At 44.1% G+C, this 22,296-nt stretch overlaps 1 protein-coding gene across 3 annotated transcripts in view; it reads left to right on the forward strand.

The window, feature by feature from the left end:
* The first annotated feature begins 18,793 nt into the window (after positions 1–18,793).
* Positions 18,794–22,296, forward strand: part of BNC1 (basonuclin zinc finger protein 1) — a 37,293-nt gene continuing 33,790 nt past the window's right edge. For 2 of the 3 annotated variants that reach the window (XR_009151994.1, XM_058155948.1), the window contains exon 1: positions 18,794–18,983. Coding sequence is in view for 1 of the 3 variants with exons in the window: in XM_058155949.1 (XP_058011932.1) it covers positions 18,975–18,983 (9 nt within the window). In the remaining 2 variants the exon portion in view is untranslated. The remainder of the gene's footprint in view (positions 18,984–22,296) is intronic. The other variant, XM_058155949.1, reaches the window with a different exon arrangement.

Raw genomic sequence — 22,296 nt, forward strand, 5'->3', positions numbered from 1 at the left:
CACCAAGAATGTCAGTCCTTGGAGTACAAAGGCCAAGAATGGGAGTGAACATCAGGATAAAACTTAATCTTCAGGCAGCTTTCCAATCCAGTCCTTGAGAAAGACATTATTTTGAATGACACTCATTTGCAGGGGGAAAACACACACACACACACACACACACACCGGCTCCTCAGCTGGCAGGAAAGTGGGGAAGGGATGGTCTGCACAGAGCAGAGGAGGAACATCCCTGCTCATACCTGCCTTCCTTGCATTTTAGTTCAAAGAAGACTTCCAAGTAACACCCCCTCCCAATTTCCCACAGTAGGAAATGTGGCAGGCCTGAAGACCAGTGGTGGGTTTCAAAAAACCCAGTCAGAATTTTTACTACCGGTTCTCCGAACTACTCAAAATTTCCGCTACCGGTTCTCCAGAATTGGTCAGAACCTGCTGATACCCACCTCTGCTGAAGACCTAATGCAAAAGATGGCTTCCAAGCCTGCACACCTTGACTCATGAAAACAGTTGAGACCAAAATTTTCATTGGTAAGCATGGCAGTTGTTAAGAATGAATGAATGAATGAATGAATGAATATTTTAATTTGTATACTGCCCTTCTCCCGAAGGACTCAGGGCGGTGAACAGGCAGATAAAATACAGATATACACAATAGTTAAAACATTCCTTAAAAAACTGATTTAAATTTGCCCAAATATTAAAATAACATACACCCCCATAAAATTACAAAACTTTAAAAACCCATCAAATTCAATTAAAATTTAAAGGTAAAAATCAAGCTAGTCCAGCCATACGAAATAAATAAGTTTTAAGTTCGCGGCGAAAGGTCCTAAGGTCAGGTAATTGTCGAAGTCCGAGGGGAAGTTCGTTCCACAGGGTCGGAGCCCCCACAGAGAAGGCCCTCCCCCTGGGGGCCACCAGTTAACATTGTTTGGCTGACGGCACCCTGAGGAGTCCCTCTCTGTGGGAACGCACCGGACGATGGGAGATAAGAGACTGGCAGTAGACGGTCCCGTAGATAGCCCGGTCCTAAGCCATGGAGCGCTTTAAAGGTGGTAACCAATACCTTGAAGCGCACCCGGAAAACAACAGGTAGCCAGTGCAGTCTGCGCAGGATAGGTGTTATGTGGGAGCTCCGAACCGCTCCCTCAATAACCCGCGCAGCCGCGTTCTGAACTAGCTGAAGTCTCCGGGTGCTCTTCAAGGGGAGCCCCATGTAGAGAGCATTGCAGTAGTCCAGGCGAGAGGTAACAAGAGCATGAGTGACCGTGCATAAGGCATCCCGGTCCAGGAAGGGATTTATTTTATTTATTTATTTTATTAAATTTTTATACCGCCCTTCTCCCGAAGGACTCAGGGCGGTGTACAGCCAAAGTAAAAACAAAGATATATACAGTTTAAAACAACAATTAAAAAGAGCAAATTTTAAAGGCCGATTATTAAAATTTAAATTAAAAAGTTAAAAAATATTAAAACCCCAATTAAAATACATCACTAAATTATGCCAGTCCCGCTTTAATGAATAAATATGTTTTGAGCTCACGACGGAAGGTCCGAAGATCGGGCACTTGACGCAGACCGGGGGGAAGTTCATTCCAGAGCGTCACTGCCCCCACAGAGAAGGCCCTACTCCTGGGGGCCGCCAGCCGACACTGTTTGGCGGACGGCACCTGAGGAGACCCTCTCTGTGAGCGTCTGGTCGGTGGGAGGCAAAAGGTAACAGCAGGCGGTCTCGTAAGTACCGGGTCCTAAGCCATGGGCGCTTTAAAGATAGTTACCAAAATCTTGAAGCGCACCGAAGACCACAGGAAGCCAGTGCAAGCTACGGAGCAGCGATGTCACGTGGGAGCCACGGCTCCGTTACTACTCAGCGCAGCCGCATTCTGGACTAACTGCAGCCTCCGGGTGCACCTCAAGGGCAGCCCCATGTAGAGAGCATTGCAATAATCCAGCCTAGGCGTAACCAGGCGTGGTGACCGTGCATAAGGCATCCCGATCAAGGAAGGGCGCAACTGGCGAACCAGGCGAACCTGGTAAAGGCCCTCCTGGCGGCGGCCGCCAGGTGTTCATCAAAGACAGCCGTCCGTCCAGGAGGACACCCAAGTTGCGAACCGCCTCCTTTGGGGCCACTAACTGCCCCAACAGTCAGCTGCGGATGCAGCTGACTGTACCGGGATGCCGGCATCCACAGCCACTCCGTCTTGGAGGGATTGAGCTTGAGTCTGTTTCTCCCCATCCAGACCCGTACAGCTTCCAGGCACCGGGACAGCACTTCGACCGCTTCGTTGGGGTGGTCCGGGGTGGAAAAGTACAGCTGAGTATCATCAGCGTACAGATGATAACTCACCCCGAAACCACTGATGACCTCACCCAGCGGCTTCATATAGATGTTGAACAGGGTGGGCGAGAGAATCGACCCCTGAGGCACCCCACAAGGGGGGCGCCTCGAGGGCGGCCTCTGCCCCCCTGTCAACACCGTCTGCGACCGGTCAGAGATAGGAGGAGAACCACCGATAAACGGTGCCCCCCACTCCCAATCCCTCCAACCGGCGCAGCAGGATACCATGGTCGATGGTATCGAAAGCCGCTGAGAGATCTAATAGGACCAAGGCAGAGGAGCAACCCCTGTCCCTGGCCCTCCAGAGGTCATCCACCAACGCGACCAAAGCCGTCTCCGTGCTATAACCGGGTCGGAAGCCGGACTGGAACGGGTCCAGATAGACAGTTTCCTCCAGGTGCCGGGGGAGCTGCCATGCAACCACACTCTCAACAACCTTCGCCACAAAGCGAAGGTTGGAGACTGGACGATAATTACTCAAAATAGCTGGGTCCAGGGAAGGCTTCTTGAGGAGAGGTCTCACCACCGCCTCCTTCAAGGCGGCGGGGAAAACCCCTTCCATCAAAGAAGCATTTATAATCCCCTGGAGCCAGCCTCGTGTCACTTCCTGAGCAGCCAGCACTAACCAGGAAGGGCACGGGTCCAGTAAACATGTAGTTGCATGTAACCTCCCCAGCAACCTGTCCATGTCCTCGGGAGCCACAGAATCAAACTCATCCCAAATAACCTCAACAAGACGCGTCTCTGTCGTCCCGGCTGTATCATCGCAATCTTGGTCCAAACTATCCCAGGGATGCAACTGGCGGATCAGGCGAACCTGATAAAAAGCTCTCCTGGAGACGGTCGCCAAGTGATCTTCAAAGGACAACCGACCATCCAGGAGCACGCCCAAGTTGCGTACCTTCTCCATCGGGGCCAATGACTCACCCCCGACAGACAGCCGCATCTGCAGCTGACTGTACCGAGGTGCCGGCATCCACAGCCACTCCGTCGGAGGGATTAAGTTTGAGCGTGTTCCTCCCCATCCAGACCCGTACGGCTTCCAAACACCGGGACAGCACTTCGAGAGAGAGTTGGGTTCAATTTTACAACCTTTTTTTTTTTTTGGCCTGGTTGTTTTTGGCCTGGCTGCAGTGCAGAGGTGGGTTTCAGCAGGTTCTGAGCAGTTCTGGCATGTGAAACCATCCCGCCTGGACCACGCAGCCCCGCTGGTCTTCGCACACATGGGAGTGCCGATACCTGGAAGAGCGGTGGTCCATTGCGCATGCGCGAGCTGGCACCTGAACTTCCGGTTTCTGGCACAGACACGTGCCCGATGAACAGTTCCCATCGCGCATGCGTGTGACGTAGACCTGGAGGTTTGGGTGCCGGCTTGCGCATGTGCAACGGAACATCGCTCTTCCATGTGTCACCGCTCCTGCGCATGCAATGGCCAGCTGACCGGCGCGTGTGTGTGCACAGGAACAGGTAAGAGGAGCCAGCGAGGCCGTGCATTCCTCACAGGATGGTTCTGTGTGCCGCTTCTGGCACGCTTTCCATAGGTTCGCAAACACGATCTTACACTCTATGGTGAAAACTAAGTACACTTAACATGGTTATATTCTAAAAGTTTCGTGGATTTGTGTTTCCTTTTTGGGTCAAATTAAAAATTATATAACTCAGTTTATCAGCATTCATCTCATCTCTAAAATGGACTTGGATGTATGTGGTGGTGGTGGGGGGTGACACTGACCCACTTCCTTATTTATGGAACATGTATGCTACATTATTTGTTCTTCCATAATCCCAAAGCACTTTGAGCTGTGTTTACTTGCTCTTGACAAGACAGCAAACAGATAACTCCCCTGCTCCCCAAGAATACCTCTACCTATGACATTACATCAATATGTGCTAATGTTCCCCTGAGGCCTGTGAGACAGATTTGCAGTATACCACACACGTACATGCCTATCCCTGGAGAGTTAACTCCCTGTGCAAAATAGCCGTTCCAATATGTTAATGCATAAATAGATAAAATCGATTAGGTTAGATTGAGCTATGACACAGCGCCAGTGGAAATTTCTGTGTACAGTTCAAGATGCCATGTCTCAAAAGGAAAAAAAAAACCCTGTTGTGGTCCACCAGCAGCCTGTGGAGCTGGCAACGGAGTTGGACAGCGATGAGGCTGAGGAAGAGCATGGGCCAGTCCTGGAGGCTGGGGAAGGCCTGGATGAGGGCTCTTTGTCGGAGGCAGAGGTGGGGCCAGGGCCATCGGGGAGTGATGTGTGGACTCCAGAGCCTCCAGAGGTGGATGGTAGTGAGGCAGAGGAACAGGAGGAGCCTGTTCCTAATGCACGCATGAGAAGAGCTGCCAGAAGGCAAGAGCAGCTCAAGCAAAGAGGACGACTTGGGAGTAGGGCCAAGAGATGATTGGCCCCTCCCATAAGACTTAAAACAGACCAGCAACGGCATTTGAGCTTTGCCGGAAAACAACGTTGGTAACTTCGTCTTCTGCTTCGTCTATGTCTTGCATTTATTTTTGTGACTTCTAAACGTTTGCCAAGAAAGGCCTTTGGCAGTTTGCCTAATTGGACCAAGGTTTGCGATAGGACCGAGGAATTTGTGTTGGGAGGAATTTGATTTAATTTAGTTGAACTACACTGAGAATGAGTTAATTCTCATCTGTTTGAATAAAATTTGTTTGTTTTTACACTGACTGAGTTTCCTACTACCTACTTGGGCCTGGGTCATAACAAAAACCCTGAAAATTCAAGAAGATCTCAGAAACCAACAGCAATCTAATGAAACAAGGGTGGCAAAACATTTTTGTGATAGCACTTTTTGGTCTCAGACTCCACTCACTTCTAACACTGATGAAGTTACCTAGCTGGGTAATGAAACATCTGCAAGAAAGTCACCAAGTTCAGAGAGCACCAAGGACCCCACAGTTTACCCCTGAGTTACAAATGTTCTCTTCTATCGGAGATGATAGAGCTGTTAAAATATTACGTAGAAAACTTTTTTTGTCCATTTCTCTTATTATTAGCATTCTCATATTATTCCAGTGAATTTGGCTGAAACCAGGAATATTGAGAACAACTAAAAATACTTTACAATGTGTGGTTAATAAACAGAATTCATTGCCATTACCTACGGTGATAAACATGAATTGTTTTCAGAATTTATTAGACTAATTAATGGAGGAAAAACAATGGTTATGGTTGATAAACTTCCTAGCATCATTATACTAAGCCACAATTTGGTTGTTTGACATGAGCTAAGTACCGGTAAGCGTTGTGAGTTCAGTCCCTACAATTTGTAAACAATGGAGAGCAAATTCAGCTAACCATGGTTTGTTGCTATAAATTAGTTCTTACTAATTACTTGCTAATTAATGAATACTGCATTTGTGTTCTACTGGTGGGCTTCTTATAGGTACTTAAAATAAGGGGTAAAAGTACAAGACAGTGGAATCTAGCTATTTAAGAGAAAGCCCATTACATTTGTTTGTTTGTTTAATATACTGTCCATCTTACTCTCAAGTGACTCCTCTCAAGAAAGTGACTTGACCCCCCTGATCTAGAATCCCATTTTCCATTGTGACCATACAAGGAACTTGAAAATGACAAATTGGACAGAAGTGTAGGTCAAGAGACATTTGTCTGCGTCCAAGCTTAATATAGAATAGAATAGAATAGAATTTTATTGGCCAAGTGTGATTGGACACACAAGGAATTTGTCTTGGTGCATATGCTCTCAGTGTACATAAAAGAAAAGATACGTTCATCAAGGTACAACATTTACAACACAATTGATGGTCAATATATCAATATAAATCATAAGGATTGCCAGCAACAAGTTATAGTCATACAGTCATAAGTGGAAAGAGATTGGTGATGGGAACTATGAGACGATTAATAGTAGTGCAGATTCAGTAAATAGTCTGACAGTGTTGAGGGAATTATTTGTTTAGCAGAGTGATGGCCTTCGGGAAGAAACTGTTCTTGTGTCTAGTTGTTCTGGTGTGCAGTGCTCTATAGCGTCGTTTTGAGGGTAGGAGTTGAAACAGTTTATGTCCAGGATGCGAGGGATCTGCAAATATTTTCACGGCCCTCTTCTTGATTCGTGCAGTATACAAGTCCTCAATGGAAGGCAGGTTGGTAGCAATTATTTTTTCTGCAGTTCTAATTATCCTCTGAAGTCTGTGTCTTTCTTATTGGGTTGCAGAACCGAACCAGACAGTTATAGAGGTGCAAATGACAGACTCAATAATTCCTCTGTAGAATTGGATCAGCAGCTCCTTGGGCAGTTTGAGCTTACTGAGTTGGCGCAGAAAGAACATTCTTTGTTGTCCTTTTTTAATGATGTTTTTGATGTTAGCTGTCCATTTGAGATCTTGCGATATGATAGAACCTAGAAATTCGAAGGTTTCTACTGTTGATACTGTGTTGTCAAGTATTGTGAGAGGTGGAAGTATGGAAGGGTTTCTCCTAAAGTCTACCACCATTTCTACGGTTTTGAGTGTGTTCAGTTCCAGATTGTTTTGGTTGCACCACAAGGCTAGTCGTTCGATATATGCTCTTTACTGATGAGAAGCAGGCTTGGGTTCTACTTACCTTTACTACCAGTTCGCAGTGGGATCGCACTTGCACGCTTGCTTCTGCACATATGCAGAAACTTCCTGATGATGTCGGGGTCGGTGGGTGGAGCCTCCCCCCCCCAGTTTTACTATCGGTTTGCAAGAACTGGTCCGAACCGGGGGCAACCCACCACTGATGAGAAGATATATATATATTTAAACTATGCAAACTTCGGGAAGACATCCAATTCGCAGACTTCAAAAAGAAAGAAAATGGGAAGGAGGGAATTGTTTTATTATTATTATTATTATTATTAGTCATATTTATATACCGCCCTATCTCCCGAAGGACTCAGGGCGGTTCACAGGCACATAAAACATTTATATACAAAATTAAGATAATCATTAAAAAACTTATTCTAATGCCTAATCATTAAAAATATAAATATAAGTATTAAAACCAATTTAAAACCCCTATAAATTTAAAATCTAAGCCAGTCCTGCACAGATGAATAAATGTGTCTTGAGCTCGCGACGGAAGGTTCGGAGGTCCGGAAGTTGACGGAGTCCTGGGGGGAGTTCGTTCCAGAGGGTGGGAGCCCCCACAGAGAAGGCCCTTCCCCTGGGCATCGCCAGACGACACTGCCTAGCTGACGGCACCCTGAGGAGTCCCTCTCTGTGAGAGCGCACGGGTCGGTGAGAGGTATTCAGTAGCAGTAGGCGGTCCCGTAAATAACCCGGCCCTATGCCATGGAGTGCTTTGAAGGTGGTCACCAAAACCTTGAAGCGCACCCGGGAAGGCCACAGGTAGCCAGTGCAGTCTGCGCAGGATTGGTGTCATATGGGAGCCACGAGGGGCTCCCTTTATAACCCGCGCAGCCGCATTCTGAACTAACTGCAGCCTCCGGATGCCCTTCAAGGGGAGCCCCATGTAGAGAGCATTGCAGTAATCCAGGCGAGACGTCACGAGGGCGTGAGTGACCGTGCATAGGGCATCCCGGTCTAGAAAGGGGCGCAACTGGCGCACCAGGCGGACCTGGTAAAAAGCTCTCCTGGAGACGGCCATCAAATGATCTTCAAAAGACAGCCGTTCATCCAGGAGGACGTCCAAGTTGCGCACCCCTTCCATCGGGGCCAATGACTCGCGTTTGTTTTTTTGTTTGTTTGTTTACATTTATATCCCGCCCTTCTCCGAAGACTCAGGGCGGCTTACAGTGTGTAAGGCAATAGTCTCATTCTATTTGTATATTTACAAAGTCAACTTATTGCCCCCCCAACAATCTGGGTCCTCATTTTACCTACCTTATAAAGGATGGAAGGCTGAGTCAACCTTGGACCTGGTGGGGCTTGAACCTGCAGTAATTGCAGGCAGCTGTGTTTAATAACAGGCTTCTTACAGCCTGAGCCACACCGATGTAGAATGCATCGTTCTTTATATCAATTGCACCTAGAATAGCGCACCTAGAAAAGAACAGATTGGAGATGGATGCAGCCAGCAATACAAATAAAATATAAAACACTTGGTCTAAGATGGATAGGTGTGTCTAGGAGGTGGTATCTTTCTGGTCCAACCAGTTTAATGTACATTGCTTTGAAGGCTGACTGAGCCAGAGAATGTTGTTGAAATAATTAATCACACTTCTAAAGGAGAAACACAAGGGGATAGCCGACGGCTGGCTTTTAGCAGCTGTCCTGGTAAAGGAGCATTCAGTCTTGTTTAGTCAGACATCTTCAACGTAAGTGCTATTTTATAGAGAAGCAAAGAAAAGCAGACAGATCTTTACCTCCCAAAATTTATCAACGTGTATTTCAACTCTAAGGAAGATGGGAAAAGTGAAAGGCAGTCTCTTCTGACGTCAGGTGAAAGTTCCTCTCGCTGTTAGCAATCAAGGCAGAATTCTTTGCAAAATAATAATAATAAAAAAATGTACCATTTTGAATCCAGGCAGACACGCTCTGTTTTCTTTGACTGTTCTTCCATTTAGAATAGAATAGAATAGAATAGAATAGAATAGAATAGAATAGAATAGAATAGAATAGAATAGAATAGAATAGAATAGAATAGAATAGAATAGAATTTTTTATTGGCCAGGTGTGATTGGACACACAAGGAATTTGTCTTGGTGCATACGCTCTCAAGGTACATAAAAGAAAAGATGCTATTTATTTTCAGCAGAAGGTGCAAAACCAATTTTTTTTCAAAGTGGGCAACTTTCAGACGAGCGGACTTCAACTCCCAGAAGAATGGAGGGATGGGATGCATCCCTAAGCAGCTTGGAGAACCCCTTGCCTATAAAGTCACCAAAAGTCGGATATGGCTAAATGGTTAAAACAGCAACAAAAACATATTTATTTATTTATTTATTTATTTATTAAACTTTTATACCACCCTTCTCCCGAAGGACTCAGGGCGGTGTACAGCCAAGATAAAAAGCAATAAGTATACAAAGTTAAAAATCAATTTAAAATACCTATTCAATAGTGGCCGAATTAAAACCATCAAATTGACCAACCTAAAATACCCCATATAAAATTACAGAAGATTTAAAAATTTAAAATTTAAAATTTAGAAATTTAAAAAATCTAAAAAATCAGTCCAGTCCCGCTTGAATGAATAAATGAGTTTTTAATTCCCAACGAAAGGTCCGAAGGTCAGATATTTGGCGCAAACCGGGGAAGGTCGTTCCAGAGTAGGTGCTCCAACAGAAGGCCCTTCCTGGGGCCGCCAGCCGGCATTGCTTGGCGGACGGCACCTGAGAAGACCCTCTCTGTGAGGCGTGCGGGTCGATGGGAGGCATAAGGTAACAGCAGGCGGTCCCGTAAGTACCCGGGCCCTAAGCCATGGAGCGCTTTAAAGGTGGTAACCAGAACCTTGAAGCGCACCCGAAAGACCACAGGTAGCCAGTGCAGACTGCGCAGGAGTGGTGTTACCCGGGAGCAACGTGGTGCTCCCTCAATCACCCGCGCAGCTGCATTCTGGACTAGCTGAAGTCTCCGGGTGCACCTCAGGGGTAGCCCCATGTAGAGAGCATTGCAATAATCCAGGCGAGAAGTGACGAGAGCATGAGTGACCGTGCATAAGGCATCCCAGTCCAGAAAGGGGCGCAACTGGCAAACCAGGCGAACCTGGTAAAAAGCTCTCCTGGAGACGGGCGCCACATGGTCTTCAAACGACAGCCGTCCATCCAGGAGAACGCCCAAGTTGCGCACCCTTTCCGTCGTAGCAGGTATTAGAGGCTGAAATGATCCACTCCCCATTTCCCCTAGCTCGAGTATTCCTAATGGTAGTGCCTATTTCTAAGTAAACCCGTAAATCTTTCTTTATTATGTCACCTCTCTGAAATCAGCCTAACTAAAGACTTTCTACGAGGTTGCAAAACTTAATTTGGGTTTCTCAAATCAAGACTTAGAGCCGAGGTGGCGCAGTGATTAGAGTGCAGTACTGCAGGCTACTTCAGCTGATTGCTAGCTGCAGGTCAGCACTTCAAATCTCACCGGCTCAAGGTCAACTCATCCTTCCACCCTTCCGAGATGGGTTAAATGGGGACCCAGATTGTTGGGGGCAATACGTTGACTCTGTAAACCACTTAGAGAGGGTTATAAAGCACTGTGAAGTGGTATATAAGTGCTATTGCTAAATGGGAAGGAAGGAAGGAAGGAAGGAAGGGCCATGGTGGTGCAGTGGTTACAATGCAGCATTGCAGGCTAACTCTGCCAACTGCCAGGAGTTCGATCCTGACTGGCTCAAGGTTGACTCAACCTTCCATCCTTTCTGAGGTAGGTAAAATGAGGACCCAGATTGTTGGGGGCAATAAGCTGACTCTGTAAACTGCTTAGAGAGGGGTATAAAGCACTGTGAAGTGGTATATAAGTCAAAGTGCTATTTCTAAGTGCTATTCTCCAAACTAAATAGCAATTAGAGGCCCAAAAAATTATAAAACCCTTCCATAGTTAATGCGAATTCCTCTTCATTTACCATCATCCTGAACTGAGTTACTTTGGGCCAAAGTGACTGACATATTATAAATTCATTTTAATATAAACATTACATGCAGAGATAACATACATCAGGTAGCATAAATAACATTATGGAATGAATTGAGATATTTTTTGGGGGAATATATATATTTAAATCCCTTCTTCAGGTTTCCATATTTTCTCTCCTACATTTTAGGTATAAGGAGCCACTTTTTTTAATAATAGCGAATAGTTTTATGATGTGCCAAAGGATTCCACATACACACCCTGTTCTCTGTGTCAGCCTGCCAATGTCACTGATGCAGCCTTAGTCACTGGGGAAAGCGTCTTAAAGACTGAGCTGGAAGACAAAAGAGAAATTGTCACCTCACACTGACAAATGATTACTCATTGAACTTGTTATGGCACAGGGATGAATTAACTTCCGAACTGCAAACTTTGCCATAAAAAGCATGAAACCCCCAGGAAATGCCATGGAAAGTGAACAACTGAAAAAAAACCCCAAAACCAAGTTACTCCTGGTAATACATCTGCTGTTCTAATATTGCAACTGGATCGGTGCCACTTTGTTTGACTATTGCTACATTTCTTGACGTGTCTCATATCAGATTCATGCAGTCAATCAATCAATCAATCAATCAATCAATCAATCAATCAATCAATCCATGGTGGCTTATCCAAATGGTCAAGTTCTCCCAAGTATTAAGCATCAGAGATTGAACTGTCATTGCCAATTTTGGGTAGATTAGTTCCTCTCTGTTTAAATAAGAAAAAGTTAAGAACCCAAATATATTGCATAATTTCTATACATTACCTATGTCTGGTTATCTCCTTTGGTTCACAGCGATAGATATCTACGGAACTAATAAGCTGAACAAATACATTTCCTTAGGCCAGGATTGTTGTTGTTGTTTTAATATTAGCAACTTTAAGATGGGTGAACTCCAGTGACCAGATTTCCCCAACCAACCTTCTATAAACTCTTTGGAATTCTGGGTATTGAAGTCCACCCATCATAGGGCAGAGGGGAATCCAATGGAACCCTCCAGTCCCCAGAAGAGTGGTTGAGTCCCATTTCAGCACTATCTGTGGGACAGCACCTTTCTAAGGTCAGCAGGTTATCGTCTGCAATAAAGACCATCCCTTGAGTTTGCAGACAAGACTCTTCATCCAACATTTTGCCACTGGTCTCCATCACCTTTGATCTCTAGAGGTGGCTGCATTCCACTTAGTTCAAGAACATGGCCATCTTATGCAGTTGAAGCTGTATGTGAAATCAGGTTTTATTTTGCATGATCCTAACCTAATTGCAGAGGGACGCGGTGGCTCAGAGGCTAAGATGCTGAGCTTGTCAATCGAAAGGTCGGCAGTTCAGCGGTTCGAATCCCTAGTGCCGCCTAACGGGGTGAGCTCCCGTTCCTGGTCCCAGCTTCTGCCAACCTAGCAGTTCGAAAGCACGTAAAAAAATGCAAGTAGAAAAATAGGGACCACCTTTGGTGGGAAGGCAACAGCGTTCCCTGCACCTTTGGTCATGCCAGCCACATGACCACGGAGACGTCTTCAGACAGTGCTGAAGAGATGAGCACTGCCCCCTAGAGTCGGGAGTGACTAGCACATATGTGCAAGGGGAACCTTTACCTTTAGCCTAATTGCAAGATTTTAATTCAGAGCTCTTGTAAGTGTGCTCTCTTTCCCTGTATTCACCTATTTGAGTAGTTTTTTTAAAAAAACCCAGAACCAATGTACAAAGAGGGGAGAGACGTCAAAAGGGGAAATTGTCTCAGCCAACTGTCCTATCCAGCATGCATTTTCCTCCCACAGTAGATTTTCTTTTCTTTTCTTTTTTATTTGAATTTATATCCCGCCCTTCTCCGAAGACTCAGGGTGGCTTACACTATGTCAAGCAATAGTCTTCATCCATTTGTATATTATATACAAAGTCAACTTTTATTGCCCCCAACAATCTGGGTCCTCATTTTACCTACCTTATAAAGGATGGAAGGCTGAGTCAACCTTGGGCCTGGTGGGACTAGAACCTGCAGTAATTGCAAGCAGCTGCTGTTAATAGACTGTCTTACCAGTCTGAGCCACCAGAGGCCCTTTGAAGGTGTATGCCATTTTCCTTTTTATTATTTTGTTGGTTTTATTGCTTCATATCAGAAGCACCTTCAAATTATAGTCCTACAACATTCAACACTGAGCAAGTAAAATAAGTATTAAATAGGTCATGGAAATAAAGCATATACGAATATTCAGTGAAGCTTCCCCACTGAGTTCTACAACATCTGGCATTTTTCCATATAGGAAGATTTCAGCGTAATGCGGTTACCCAAATCCCATGATTTTAAAATTCTGACTTTTGGATAAACAGAAGGGGAAACTGAGAGGAGTCCTCTTGTAAGGGGTCAAACAAGCTTCCTTAAATGCAGTCGATGTGGCCCGATAACTGGGTGAATGTCATTTAGTTTTAAGCCTATTGATTTCACATACATTCTTCTCCACATTCTTCTCCAGAAACACTACACTACTAACCAGAGCTTATAAAACATTTGCTAAACCAATTCTTGAATACAGCTCGCCTGTCTGGAACCCAGACCACATTTCAGACATCAATACAATTGAACGTGTCCAGAAATATTTTACAAGAAGAGTTCTCCACTCCTCTGAATATAACAAAAAACCTTATACCACCAGACTTGAAATCTTGGGTTTAGAAAACGTAGAACTCCGCCACCTTCAACAGGACCTATGTTTAACTCATAGAATCATCTATTGCAATGTCCTTCCTGTTGAAGACTACTTCAGCTTCAATCACAACAATACAAGAGCAAACAATAGATTTAAACATAATGTTAACCGCTTCAATCATGATTGCAGAAAATATGACTTCAGTAACAGAGTTATTAATGCTTGGAACACACTACCAGACTGTGTGGTATCTACTCAAAATCCCCAAAGCTTTAACCAAAAACTGTCTACTGTTGACCTCACCCCATTCCTAAGAGGTCTTTAAGGGGCGTGCATAAGAGCACAAACGTGCCTACCATTCCTGTCCTACTGTTTCCTTTCATTATATCCAATTTATATAGTTATTACATACTTATACTCATGTATATGCTTATATATTATATAGTTACTTCATGCTTATGCTTATGTATACTGTTGTGACACAATAAAAAATAAAAATATACATTTCATATCAAATGTATGTAAAATAAAGACAATTAAAACTGAATGACATTCGCTCAATATTAGGCTTCATTCACAGCTTTTAAGGAAGCCTGTTTGGCGCTTTACAAAATGAGTTTATCTCACCTTTGCCAGACCAGTTCTTGAATACAGCTCGTCCGCCTAGAACCCACATTGTATATTGGACATTAACACGATTGAGCGGGTTCAGAGGTATTTCTCAAGATGAGTACTCCAGTCTTCTACTCACAATAGAATTCTCTATGCCTCCAGGCTTGAAATTTTGGGCTTAGACAATCTGGAACTGCGCTGCCTGTGGTCCATTCTAAGCTTGGCACACAAAATTGCCTGTCAACAACTTTTTCAGCTTCAACCACAATAACACAAGGGCAAACAATTGATACAAACTCAAGATAAGCCACTCCAAACTCGACTGCAGAAAATACGACTTCAGCAACAGACTGGTCAACACCTGGAATGCTCTACCTGATTCCGTTGATACATCTTCAAACCGGTGGTGAAATTCAAATTTTTTTTACTACCGGTTCTGTGGGCGTGGCTTGGTGGGTGTGGTGTGGCTTGGTGGGCATGACAAGGGAAGGATACGGCAAAATCTCCATTCCCACCCCACTCCAGGGGAAGGATACTGCAAAATCCCCATTCCCTCCCCATTCCTGGGGGAAGGAGATTGCAAAATCTCCATTCCCACCCCACTCTAGGAAAAGAATACTGCAAAATCCCCATTCCCACCTCACTCTGGGGCTAGCCAGAGGTGGTATTTGCTGGTTCTCTAAACTACACAAAATTTCTGCTACCGATTCTCCAGAACCTGTCAGAACCTGCTGGATTTCAAACCCTCACAGCTTCAATCTCAAACTGTCTACCATGGACCTCACCCCATTCTTAAGAGGTCCATAAAGGGGGCGTGCATAAGCGCACCAGCGTGCCTACCATCCCTGTCTTACTGTCCCCATTTATCTGTATTTACTTCCTTTGTTCATGTTTATGTTCATACCCAGGGGTGAAATGCTACTGGTTTGGACCAGTTTGGCCGAACCAGTAGTAATAAATGCTACCAGTTTGGGTGAACCGGTATTTCCGACGATCAGCTGTGCCGCACAATTTATATTCACTAGAAAGCCAGAAATCCTGCTTTCTAGCAAATCTAAATCGCACGGCACAGCTGTTCCCACCCCCACCCCCGCTTTTCTACTTATCTTTGAAGACCCAGAAAAGGCTTGTTAGTCCTCCTTTTTCAGCAGTGTGCATGCGCACACAAAGCACGCATTTGGGGCGCACCGCGCATGTGCGCGCAAAGCAAACCGGTAGCGAAGCGAACCGGTAGCAGACTTCAGAGCATTTCACCCCTGTTCGTACCTATACTTGTTATCCTGTACAAGTTTGACAAACAAATAATATAATAAAATAAAATAATAAATAAATAAAATAAAATAAAAAAATAAAATAAAATAAAATAAAATAAAATAAAATAATAAAATAAAATAAAATAAAATAAAATAAAATAAAATAAAATAAAATAAAATAAAATAAAATAAAATAAGCCAGAATTTTAAAATCATGGGATTCAGGTAACTGCATTCCATTGAATTTCTTCCTTTATGGAAAATGCCAGATGTTATCGAACTCAGTGGGGAAGCTTCACTGATATCAGGGGCAGACACTACTGTATATATAATGTAGGTATAGGATCACTGGCATCCACAGAGTGGGTCAATAAAGGCAACATGGCAGCCTCATCAAAGCCCGGCCTCATTTGTACACACATCAAAGTTGCATCACACCCAAAGGGCATGGCTTTGATCATGATGCCACAATCACTGCGTTGCCATTTACTCCTCCTCCTCCAACAGACATCAGTGGGTATGGTATAGATTTATTTATTTATTTATTTATTTATTTGCAAAATAGTCGGAAGCAACGATGACCTATTGAGAGATTGATAAGCAGTTCCTGATATTTTCTGATGCGTTTTATTCCCACCCCCTTTCTCCGTGAATCACTTAAAATTTTATCTCGGGGTGAAAAATATGCTCTGAAACATACCGTGGAAGATTTTCCTGTACTCAGCTAGAATTTTAGATGAACACCTAAAGATATTACCTGAAGCTAGATAATTAATAGCGCTAAGTTACATTTCCAAAGAGAAAAAAACAAAAGGTCATTTTTGGAGAACAATACACCCAATAGCCTTAAAATAAACATAGAAAACAACCCTATCTTGTTATCTCTGTAATTATTCACACTTGTTAAAGATGAGTGTGCTATAGATACCTTGAAAATTATTTGTAGACTGCTTTGATGTTGTTTTACATACCCTAAACCAAGGATCTCCAACCTTGGCAAATTTAAGCCTGGCGGACTTCAATTTCCAGAATTCCCCAGCCAGCTTTCCTGGCTGGGGAATTCTGGGAGTTGAAATCTGCCAGGCTTAAAGTTGCCAAGGTTGGAGACCCCTGCTCTATAGTGTGGTCTACTGGTTAAGGTATGAGGCTAGAAGCTGGTAAACAGTGAGTTCTAGTCCTGCTTTAGCTGGTGGGAGTATAGCAATAGCACCTAGACTTATATACCACTTCCCAGTGCTTTACAGCCCTCTCTAAGTGGTTTACAGAGTCGCCATATTGCCCCCCAACAATTTGGGTCCTTGTTTTACAGACCTCGTAAGGATGCAAGGCCGAATCAACCTTGATCGAACTGCTGGGAGTCGGCAGAGTTAGCCTGCAATGCTGCATTCTAGCCACTCCACCACCACAGCTATTAGGTACAAAGCCAGCTGGGTGATCTTGGGCCAGCCATAACTCTCCGTCCTAGGAAGAAGGCAATGGCAAAACACATCCAGAAATAGTTTGCCAAGAAAACTGCAGGGACTAACTTCATGCAGTCCCTAGGAGTGACTTGAAGACAAACATTGAAAGACTACTTTAGCTGGTAAACACTTCTTTTCTCCCATCTTTATCTAGAGAGGCTACAGATTTGAACCTGGGATATTAGACCACAAAGCCTGGGATTGATCACTGAGCGACATCCCTCTTTCTACTCCTAAAACATTTTGAGTCTCAAGGCACGAAAACAGAATTGATGCTTTTGATGCAGAAACACCTTCACAGGTCATATGCCTAAATGGGGGAGGGTTTCTTAAGTGGATCCAGGTTTCACTGGAGATAATGAAACTGCATCTCTCTTTCATTGGCAAATCATTTTTTTTTTAACCCTGTATGTGGTAGAGATTTGTGTCTGGGGCGCCATAGCTGAATTTACCTACTCTTATTTTTTTTCCCCCTTTTAATTGATACGTACCATTATCCCAAACTGGGTCAGGTCTGATGCAGATGGTTTCCTTGCATTCCTTCTCTCCTTTTTTCTTTTAAATCATCTTGCGGAACTTTTAACAATATATATATATATATATAGCTATAAAGCAGGGTTCATGTGAGCTATTTGGGTATTGATATTCTCCATTTTATTTCACTTTTCCTTACCGATACATTTGGCTTAGCCGGCTGTGCTTCTTGCTCAAAAAAAAACCAAAAAAACCCCCAAGTGATCTTCATCGTCATCATTTTATCATCATCTTCCTCCTCGTCCTCCCGCAGAACTTTGAAGAGAGATCTATGGATTCTTGCAAAGTCCCCCTCCCCCCACCTTCGCCAAAAAAGAGGGGAGGGGAAGGTAACTTGGGCCTTAGGTTAGCTTCATTGACCGAATGGCTTCTTGGTCTGGAAGAGCGGTGGGGTTTCTCTCTCCACACACAGCAGCAGCATTCAGAGCTGGGGGGGGTGTGTGTGTGCTCCGGTCTCCTTTTGATCCAACCTGTGTGAAAGATGAGTGTCGTGCCCTTTTTCTAGCCAGCTGTGAGGGGTCTAAGCTTCTGACTGCAGGGGCTGCAACTGGGCCCAAGGTTGACTCAGCCTTCCATCCTTTATAAGGTAGGTAAAATGAGGACCCAGATTGTTGGAGGGGCAATAAGTTGACTTTGTAAATATACAAATAGAATGAGACTATTGCCTTATACACTGTAAGCCGCCCTGAGTCTTCGGAGAAGGGCGGGATATAAATGTAAACAAAAAAAAAAAGAGGGAGAAAGGGAGGCAGGGAGTGGGAGAGAGAAGAGAGACAGGGAAAAGAGCTAGAGGAAGGAAGGAAGAGAAAGAGAAAGGGGAAGAAAGAGAGAAGAGAGAAAGGGAGGGAGAGAGAGAAGAGAGCTAGAGGGAGGAAGAGAAAGGGGGGGAGAGAGAGAAGAGAGAGAGAAAGAGAGGAGAGGAAGGTAGACAGAGAAAGAGAGAGAGGAAGGGAGAGAAAGAGAAAGGGAGGGAGAAGAGGGAGAAAGGGAGGGAGGGGAGAGAGAGAGAGAGAAGAGAGACAGGGAAAAGAGCTAGAGGAAGGAAGGAAGAGAAAGAGAAAGAGACGAAGAGAGAGAGAAAAGAGCTAGAGGGAGGAAGAGAAAGGGAAAAGAGAGAGGAAGGAGAGAAAGAAGAGAGAGGGAGGGAAAGAGAAAGAGAGGGAGGGAGGGAGAAAAGAGAGATAGAGGAAGGGAGATAGAGAAAGAGAAAGTGAGGGGGAAGAGAGAGGGAGGGGGAGGGAGGGAGGGAGGAAGGAAGGGGGAGAGCGAGCAGTCCCAACTTCAGACTGGGGGCTCCCTCCAAGCAGAGCCAGGAGTGGGTGCGGGGGGGGGAGGCGGAGTGGTGTTGGAAGAGATCTGATTTCACTCCCCTGCGTTGAGCCTACACAGGCGTGGAGGTGCCCCGTTTCAGACGAGGGTGAGAGACCAAAGGCTAAGGATGACTCTGCCTCTTTTACTTGTACAGACAAGAATGTTTCCCGGTGACTCTTCGTATAACCCGCAGCGGAGGGGATGGGAAAGACTTGTGTAGCTCTTCCAACCTATGCCGCGTAAGAATGTCGGAGGTAAGAAAAGTTGTTTTTGGGGGGTGGGGGGGTGTTGTTGTTTTTTTAACCGCCCCTGCATGGATTCGGAGGGGACGCTCTCCCGCACCCCTCTTCGAGATCCTCTCTCTCTTTCTCCCTCCTTCGCCTTCCTTGCAATAGCTTGAGTGTCCGGGACTAGCAAGATTTCAAAGTGGCTTCTTCTTGCATTGCAACGATCTACTGAACTGGGGGGGGGGGGCGGCGGCAGGTTATTTGCAGAATAATTTGTCGGGAGTAGCAGCAGCTTTTTCATTCTTGCTGTGGAGGGTGGAAATCCGATTTGTTTCAAGGGCACGGATGGCCAAGAAAAAACGGGTTTTGATTTGATTTTGATTTATTTTATTTTTTTTGCACACGTGGGTTCCAAAAAGAACCCACGTCTTGGGGGGTTTTGTTTTTCGTTTTTTTGCTTCCAGGTGATTTAAAAACCCGCTTCGCTCAAAGTTTCGCTGGTCCCTGTTTGCCGGAGAAGCAGAAGCACCTGTAAATTGGCGGCGTTTAATCCTTACCGAGTTTTTTGCACGAGCATTTAGTAGATGCGAAAGGCTTGATTTGGGTCTCCCGCAGGTTCCGAGTCGAGTGGGCTCTTAAGCCGCTTAACACGACGCGGTTGTGGTGATACAGTTGTGTGGTGATGATGTTGTGGTGATGTTGAGACCAGACCGAAGTGATTTGGGAACATTAATTTGAGGATGAGATGGGAATTCTGCCCTTTATCCTCCTACAAAAACAGGACTCCGAATATTATTTTGTTGACCTAGTTTTTTTAAAAAGTTTAAGACGTAGTTTTTTTAAAAAAAAGTTTTATTTACCATGCTTCAGAAAAAGAACAGATCTAAGGTCCCAAGCATGTTCTCTGTTTATTCGTCATATGTGGGTGCAATGTTTAATGTACATTCATGTGTACCCTGTGTCTCTGCATGTTTTTGTCTGCACTGTTAAATTGCTGAAGGTAGCAAATTGGGGGCGGGAAATGTTTCTAAAGAAGTAAACCTAGGTGGAACTTCTTCTGTTTTTGAGATATTAAAAATGCATTGCAGAGGGGAGCAGGGAGTGAGATTAGTCCATGTGGCATAAGGGGGGGCTATAAAGAATATTTCAACAGTGGGGGGAGAAAATGAAAACAAAATATCTTTAAAAGCATCCAACATTACGCTCTTAAAAAATACACCCAAAAAAAAGAGGAAAAGAAGAAGAAAATGCAAAGAAAAGAAACAACCTTCTCCAAAGAGGGGGAGATAGATTTTTTTTTTTTGCACAATTCCGCTATTTCTTTTCTCTTTTCATTTTAATTGCGCATACAGGGGTTGCTGTTTTTGGTTCAGGTTATCCCCGTAAGGAGTTTAGAAAGCTTTTTCATTCCTTTTCTGTTTTTAAGATCATGCAATAGCTTGGCAGCGTGAATTTTGGGAGGTGGATCGTTTGTCTTATTTTCTGGTGAGCTGTTGCCCTGTTGCAAAACCTCGAGGCATGTTGTGTTGCCTTGATTTTATTTTATTTTTATTTTATTTTTTTAAAAGTTTTATTTACCATGCTTCAGAAAAGAACAGATCTAAGGTCCCAAGCATGTTCTCTGTTTATTCGTCATATGTGGGTGCAATGTTTAATGTACATTCATGTGTACCCTGTGTCTCTGCATGTTTTTGTCTGCACTGTTAAATTGCTGAAGGTAGCAAATTGGGGGGGGGGCGGGAAATGTTTCTAAAGAAGTAAACCTAGGTGGAACTTCTTCTGTTTTTGAGATATTAAAAATGCATTGCAGAGGGGAGCAGGGAGTGAGATTAGTCCATGTGGCATAAGGGGGGGCTATAAAGAATATTTCAACAGTGGGGGGAGAAAATGAAAACAAAATATCTTTAAAAGCATCCAACATTACGCTCTTAAAAAATACACCCAAAAAAAAGAGGAAAAGAAGAAGAAAATGCAAAGAAAAGAAACAACCTTCTCCAAAGAGGGGGAGATAGATTTTTTTTTTTTTGCACAATTCCGCTATTTCTTTTCTCTTTTCATTTTAATTGCGCATACAGGGGTTGCTGTTTTTGGTTCAGGTTATCCCCGTAAGGAGTTTAGAAAGCTTTTTCATTCCTTTTCTGTTTTTAAGATCATGCAATAGCTTGGCAGCGTGAATTTTGGGAGGTGGATCGTTTGTCTTATTTTCTGGTGAGCTGTTGCCCTGTTGCAAAACCTCGAGGCATGTTGTGTTGCCTTGATTTTATTTTATTTTTATTTTATTTTTTTAAAAAAAGAACTTTTCCTGGAGCCTGGAAGCAAAAGTCAACTTCATTAGTTTTCAGTGATGGCACATCAGCGCTCGGCTGGTCTTGTCATTTCCTTCCAGCAACTCCCGCGAGCATGACGGGGCTGCCCTGGTTTGGAAAAGCTTGTAAGGATTTGTCAGCCAGATGTGACAAGATCAAGGAGCGAGTCAAGGAAGAGATCTGATATTAATCAGTGCATAGCTCGGAGCCAAACTTTCTCAAATGCAGTGTAGAAACATGTTCTTCGCATCGAGTGCGCTCCTTTTTGTGGCTACAGATATATGCCACTGTGCACTTTCAACAGTCAGGGAAGAGATTGCCAGCGATTGTTGGTTTTAATTCTCAAAAGATGAAAGTTTCAGGTGGAGGGGATGGGAAAAGAGTTGCTCTTGTTCTCTCTCTTCCCCCCGCCACCCCTATAAAAATACAGATTGCGGCCACTCAAAGGTGGAATGTATAGGTTTTTCTAAAAGTGTTGGTGTCTTGGTTCAAGCCAGGCTGTTTTTATCCACTGTTAGGATTGTGACACAGGAAATAGGGTGTCTGCCTGGCTAGGTGGCTCAGGGGCTAAGACGCTGAGCTTGTCGATCAGAAATGTCAGCAATTCAGCAGTTCGAATCCCTAGTATTGGTTGCCTGTCTCCTATTGATATGGATTGTTTCCCCGATTGCTTATTTGTACCTTGTAACTATCATTAAGGGTTGTACCTTAGAATTCTTGATGAATGTATTTTATTCTCCTTATGTACACTCAGAGCTTATGCACCAAGACAAATTCCTTGTGTGTCCAATCACACTTGGCCAATTAAAAAATTCTGTTCTGTTCTATTCTATTCTATTCTATTCTATTCTATTTTTTATGTACACCAAGAGCGTATGCACCAAGACAAATTCCTTGTGTGTCCAATCACACTTGTCCAATAAAAAAAATCTATTATTCTATTCTATTCTATTCTATTCTATTCTATTCTATTCTGCATGAGCAGGGCTTGGACTAGATGACCTCCAAGGTCCCTTCCAACTGTTACTGTTGTT

This window comes from Ahaetulla prasina, chromosome 13, assembly GCF_028640845.1.
Source record: "Ahaetulla prasina isolate Xishuangbanna chromosome 13, ASM2864084v1, whole genome shotgun sequence".
Lineage (NCBI taxonomy): Eukaryota > Metazoa > Chordata > Lepidosauria > Squamata > Colubridae > Ahaetulla > Ahaetulla prasina.